This window comes from Rhincodon typus, chromosome 10, assembly GCF_021869965.1.
Source record: "Rhincodon typus isolate 14 chromosome 10, sRhiTyp1.1, whole genome shotgun sequence".
In the NCBI taxonomy this organism is placed as follows: domain Eukaryota; kingdom Metazoa; phylum Chordata; class Chondrichthyes; order Orectolobiformes; family Rhincodontidae; genus Rhincodon; species Rhincodon typus.
The window spans coordinates 8,967,305-8,974,208 of NC_063341.1; the positions used below are offsets into that span (position 1 = coordinate 8,967,305).

General features: G+C 41.1%; 1 protein-coding gene across 1 annotated transcript in view; it reads right to left on the reverse strand.

Annotated features, from left to right (window-relative positions):
- The window catches only part of astn1 (astrotactin 1), a 1,993,575-nt gene that overhangs the window by 1,343,474 nt on the left and 643,197 nt on the right, over positions 1-6,904 (reverse strand). Inside the window, exon 3 of the mRNA XM_048602275.1 lies at positions 546-939. Within this exon, the coding sequence (XP_048458232.1) occupies positions 546-939 (394 nt within the window). The remainder of the gene's footprint in view (positions 1-545; positions 940-6,904) is intronic.

Genomic DNA, 6,904 nt, shown 5'->3' on the forward strand with positions numbered 1-6,904 from the left:
CTCTGCTCCTATGATGCTGCTTGGCCTGCTGTGTTCATCCAGCCCTGCACCTTGTTGTCTCGGATTCTCCAGCATCTGCAGTTCCTACTATCCATAAAGGTACAAATGGGCCCTATCATATTATCTTCCACCACTTGAAACTAGTACCATATTTTCTAAATTGCCAAAACCTCCAAAAATGTACCCACAAAATGTGAGTCAGCCCATTGTGTAACCCTCCTAAAAATAATGCAAAATCTGCAAATCTAATGTAAAATTAGAGAATACCAGTCAGCGCAAAAGATACATTAAAAAAATTCTTCAGATCTTTCTTGGCATGCACTCAAGAATGGGAAGTTACAGTTCTGAGTGAAACCTATAACGTGGTGCAGACAATCTTTTGAGATAAGGTGCTCACATGAGTTTTGCATCGTCACCTTTACTCATCGCAGCTGCAATATGTGTACACTGATAATGGTATCACCAAGCACTTCAGATGAGCCAATTATACCAGCAAATTCACCCAACAAATCCAATTCTCGGCGAAGCAGCGCACTGGTACAGACCTGGGGTGAGATCCAGGCAGGTTTTCTCATCACAACCTTGAAGAGAATCCAAGGTGCGTGTCACCTGGCTGCCAAAATCCTCCCCGCCATTCATGCACTCCCTCTGCAGCTGCTGGCGAAGGTCGTCAATGTCGTACTCATATCCGTCGAGTATGGGCGTTTCCCGGATGCTGATGGAGCCGCTGGAGTTGTGGCCCTGCGGTCGGGTGTTCCGCAGGCTCTCCCGAGTCTGGCCAGTCATCAGCACAGATGGGATGTAGTGGATTTCATTTGCTGCTTCTGCACTGGCACTTTTCTGGGGCTGTGGGACACGGCGCCGCTTGCACCATCTCCGCCGAGTGTAGAGAATCATAACGAGGAACAAAATTGCCAACAACAAGGCGATCATCCCTGCCTGGAAAGGAATGCGAGAAAATGTCATCAATCTGACTGGGAGTAATATGTTTAGTTCAGCAGAAAACACATCATATGTCTTAACTTTCATGTAAAGGTCTCTATGAATGTTCAAAATTATAGTTAGCATGTTGCTGGAGTATGGATGATAATCCAAGTATTAATCTAACCTCCAGCAAAATTAGTGTCTACACAGGACAACAATGAAATGGAATTCAGGCTGTGTTTAGGCATGGTCTGAATACATTTATAGTTCAAGCAACTGATACATAAATCTGCTCATTTATTCTCTATGTCGTAATTTTGCATCTCTGTCTCTAACAATAGTTTTATAGTTACTGTTATATGTTGTTCTTCTGGGCAGTCTGTTGAAAGCAACAGATGAATTTTGAAGAACATCTACGTTCTGCTCGCAAAAAAGACCCTGAACTACCTGTTGCCTGCCTCTTCAATGCACCACCCTGCTCTCTGGCCAACATCTCTGTCTCCGGCTTGCTACAGTGTTCCAGCGAAGCCCAACACAAGCTGGAGGAACAACACCTCATTTTCCGCTTGGGGACCCCACAGCCCTCCGGACTCAATATTGAGTTCAATAATTTTAGGGCCTAAACTCTGCCATGTCCCAGCCCCCCACCCCACACACCAGGCCTTGTTACCGCACAGCCTGCCACTATACACCCTCTGTTGTTAGTCACTAACAGTCCCCATTAACAACTACTCACCCTCCCAGCCGGACCGTTAGCAACTCCTTTGTCTGTCTAACTGTCTTTCTCTCTCTTTGGGCTCTATCTTATCGTTTACTCCCTACCCCACCCACCTCCCTATTTTCTGCATATAAACTGACGTTTTCCCAGCCACCATCAGTTCTGAGGAAGGGTCACCGGACCCGAAACGTTAACTCTGTTTACTCCTCCACAGATGCTGCCAGGCCTGCTGAGATTTTCCAGCAACTTTGTTTTTGTTCCTGATTTACAGCATCCACAGTTCTTTTGGTTTTTATTTAGATGAATTTTGCCAATGCTTACTCATACTCCTTGGGTCATGAAACGTGTAGAATACCTTGGATCCTTCTTCCTATGTTTTGAACTATTTTCCTACATTTTCAACTTATTAAAATAAAAATCCAACTTCCATGCACCCAAACTGTTCTGCCTATTGCTGCTCGCACACAGTTTATTAGCCTATACACAATGGCATGAACACTGACCTACTGTCCTGATTACATTGGCTCAGGACTCTTAAGATATCACTTTGCTACATTCTAATTTTAACACTTGAAAAGGTAAAAAAGAAACTTGCATTCTCATAGGAGGGACAATCAATACAAGATCCAGGTGGATTAATGTTCCAAAATCTTTCTGTTAACCCATGCAGATATATATTTGGTTAGGGTTTTAAAGATATAATTTTCTTGTTCACTTAGTCAGACTGTGGTAAGTAGTTTGATGATGGCAGGAACAAATGGAGAATAGAATTTTACAATTCTGGTGGTAATTAATTGAAAAATAAATTCAGCGAAAGGACTTGCACCCAACAGAAATGAAAAGAAAATGTCATGTGATGGAGACAAACTAAATGAAACCTTATTTCAGAATTCAAATGGACATATAATGCAAATAAAGCATTCGCTCTTAACAGGATGCCTCCATCAAACCAAAATAACATTCTGTCTGAAACACAAATGAATAATGTTGAATTTGAATTTCATTATATTTATGATGCTAGATATGCAGACTGTATATCATAAAGACTGATAAGTGGTACTAAACAGCATATTCCTTCGGCTAATGCTTGCAAATCTCACAAGAGTGTCCAACAGTAGATGTGATTCTGCAATTGGACAACATTTGCTAAATAATCCCGAGTGTAAGAAGTATTATGCTGACAACCAATTTAGGATTGTCACTCAGGCCTCATAGCATGACAGACTTGCTGTGTATTATATTAATACACAGTGGTCCTCTTCTTTGCAGGGAGGAAGAACGTGTACACACATTGTGTACATTTCAAACCAACAAGACAAGTGGACTCATTCACCACCTCATTTCTCAGAGCAAGCAAGTTCTAGAGTCTTAAGTACTATTGCCAGAATGTTACCAGGGCCTGTAGACTTTGCAGTATCCAATGCCTCCAACTGTTTCTTGATGTCACGTGGAGTGAATCGAAATGGCTAGGGGCTGTTATATGTAATGTTAGCAACCACTAGAAGAAGCCAAGATGGATCATCACTTGGCATTTCTGGCTGAAGATTGTTGCGAATGCTTCAGTTTTATCTTTTGCACTGATGTGTTGGGCTCTTCCATCATTGAGGATGGGATATTTGTGAAGCCTTCTCCTCCAATGTGTTGTTTAATTGTTCACCACCATTCATAACTGGATGTGGCAGGACAGCAGAACTTAGAACTGATCTGTTTATTGTGGGATCACTTACCTCTATCACTCGGCCCTCCTGCCGTTTGGCATGCAAGTCGTCTTGCGTGGTAGTTTCACCACACTGACACCTCATTTTCAGTTCTACCTGGTGCTACTCCTGGCATGCCCTCCTGCACTCTCTATTGAACCAGGGTTGATCCCCTGGCTTGAGAATAGTGGTTGAGTGGGGGACACGCCGGGCCATGAGGTTACAGATTGCGCTGTTGATGGCCCACAGTGTCTCATGGATGCCCTATCTTGAGTTGCTAGATCTGTTTAAAGTCTGTCCCATTTAGCACGGTGACAGTGCCACACAACATGATGGAGGCTATTCTCAATATGAAGGAGATACTTAATGTGCCCAAGAGCTGTGCGGTGGTCACTCTTACCAACACTGTCAAGAACAGATGCAGCCTGCAGATTAGTAAGGATGAGGTCAAATAGGCTTTTTCATCTTGTTGGTTCGCTCACCACCTGCAACAGATTCTGTCTAGCAGCTATGTCCTTTCAGATCAGACCAACTCGATCAGTAGTGGGTGGAGACTGAAATCCCACAGCCAGAGTACGTTTTGCACTTTGTCACTCTTATTGCTTCTTCCAAATGTTGTATAATATGGGGGAGTACTGATTCATCTGTCAAGGGAGGATGGTACGTGGTAATCAGTAGGAGATCTCCTTGCCCATGTTTAACCTGAGGCTATGAGACTTCGCAGGGTCTAAAGTCAATGTTGAGGATTCCCATGACACCACTGTGTCATGATCTCTGCTGGGTCTGTCCTGCCAATGGGACAGATCATATCCAGGGATGGTGATGGTGGTGTCTAGGATATTGTCTCTAAGGTATGATTCTATGAGAATGAGTACGGCACTATCCCCAGGTGTTAGGGAGGAGAGCTTTGCAGGGTTGACAGAGCTGTTTCTGCCGTTGTCTTTTCTGGTGCCAATGCCAACGCCAGGTGGTCTGTCTAGTTTCATTTCTTTGTTGAGACTGCATAGCAATTGATACAACTGAGTGGCTTGCTAGGCTATTTCAGAGGGCAATTGAGAGTCAACCACATTGCTGTGGATCTCAAGTCACATGTAGGCCAAGCCAGATTTCCTTCCCTGAAGGGTATTAATGAGTCTGATGGGTTTTACCAAAAATTGACAATGGTTTCATGGTCATAAGTAGATTCTCAATTCCAGATATCTTATTCAATTCAAACCCATCTGTCTTGATGGGATTTGAACTGTTGTCACCTGACATCGGCTGAGTTTCTAGATTAATAGTCTAGCAATAATCCCACAAGTCCATCGCCTCTGCTGATATTGATATTGCGAATTGTCCTCATGAGTGCAAGATTAAAAACTTTGACAAAATGTGTCTATTTTTCAGAAATGGATATTGATATCACGAATTGTCCTCATGAGTGCAAGATTAAAAGCTTTGAAAAAATATATCTATTTTTCAGAAATGCTCTTTGAAATACAGTTCTTGAAGTGCAATGAAGAAAAACACGAGTAGCTTTGAATTTAGTTAGAAGTGCAGTTGCTTGTGGTGTACATCTGGAACTTTGCTTTTAGATCATCCTGTGACTGGAATTAATCATAGAAGCAGTTATCCTATTATTTACAGGAATATTTTCTTGCACAGTTAATGAAGCCTTGTGGTTGGCACAATTGACTGAATGGCTAATCTAGATCAGATTGATGCTCACAGAATGGGATTCTGTTCTTGTTCTGGAGAGGATTCGAAGCCTATGTTTATTGCTCTTTGAATAAGACTGCAGCACCATGGGTTGGACATGAGGAAGAGATCGGAAAGTGAATATATTGTATATAGCTCACTGAGGCAAAGCCCATTTGGGCTCCTGTGGTCTATTACTGGGTTAATTATAAAGGTCCTTAAAATTAAATGGTGATTTCTTTTGACAATGTAGGAAGCAAACTCTGACAGGTGTGTGAGACTGAGGTAAAAGTCTCTTCAAAAAGTTAATTCTCAAATCACCTTCCTTCGAGTGGACAGCCAACATGAACCATTCAATAATGAACAAAAGGACATTACATAGGACAATTGCTGATTTTTGTTCCCAAATTGAGCACGTTGAATAATACAAAATAAAAAAAACTCAACAGGGTATAAAATCAGATAAGGCACTGAGTATCTATTATAAGCAACAAGAAAAATTGGCAAGTCTTAGTTTTGTTTTTCTAATTTATTTATTATTCCCTTTCTCATCTCCCTTCTTCACTATACTAACTATTTCTATGGCATGTTTGTTTTTAAAGGAGCGAGAGTCTGCCTGGTTGCAGTTAAAAATTCAAAAGTAAAAATTCATATGGTAATCAGTTTATCTAACAATTCATTATCCTGACTGAACAATTCTTTAACCTTACCTGACCTTTCAGATGCAGATAATGAATGGTTTTCCTTTCAGAAAAGTCTTAATTGAGAATGTAGTTTGAGATCAGAATACTGATTACCTCACTGGTCTCTCTTGAAATTAAAGAATACTGCTGCTATGTATATGCACAATTAGCAGTCTAGTCCATTAAAAAAAAGAGCATATTTGTCTTGTAGAAAGTCCAATAAATGTTTAATTACCAAACTAGTTCGCATACACGGGTAAAGATATCTTACTGTTTTCATGACCAGAATCTGCATATGTTCATAACTTACAACCATTAATTCATTAAAAGTGATTTTTTTTAAAGAGAGGATCAATGCAGTCAAAAATGACTGTGGATATAAAGAGAGAAAGAGCCAGTCAGTCAGAGAGAGAGAGAGATACAGAGGGAAAGACAGACAGAATGAGAGAGAGAGAGTGAGAGAGCAAGTGAAGGAAAGAGAGAGAAAGACATCAAACAACTGTAAACACACAATTCTTTGATCACTTTTGACTACAAAGATAATGACGGATGACCCCTCAACAGCAAGCCAGGCCCTATGGATTATGTGCTCGTTACAATTCCTACTGGAGTGCACTAGTGGGACTGAATGCTGTTGTGTATACCAGTTTGAGTTTGAGTGGTAGCGTACTGTGAGGGTCACTATTGAAGAGTTTTCCCTAGTTATCCATGTGGTGCAGGTAAAGACCCGATTTCACTCAGAGTGTACCAACCTGTCAATAAGAAACAGAAATCGAACTACAGAATCTCCAACAGTCTCCATAACTATGAAATTGTTTAATGTTCCACTACTAACCCCAATGCTACTGGCAAGCATTACTGTAAAAAGCCACAAGATTTAGCTAACCTCTGTTTAGCAACAGTTCAGAGATTGACTCATATGACCATTCTAAAAGAAAAGTTTAATCTTTTTGAAATCACTGAGAGCTAATCTGTGTGTTTGTGTGCTGCGTTCGTATTTATTATTGCATAGTATTGATAAACTCAGCACTTTCCTTAATTCAAGAAAGCTGATGAAACCGGCTCTTTTTTAAAACATGAGCTCATTTAGGTTTGAGAGAAAGGAAACCCCCCCCCCCCCGAGTGAAGTGTGCCTTTCTAAATTAACTTTGTTGCAAGTGGCCGAGGGTGTGGGTGAATTCGTTGGTGAGTTACTTTATCCCTCT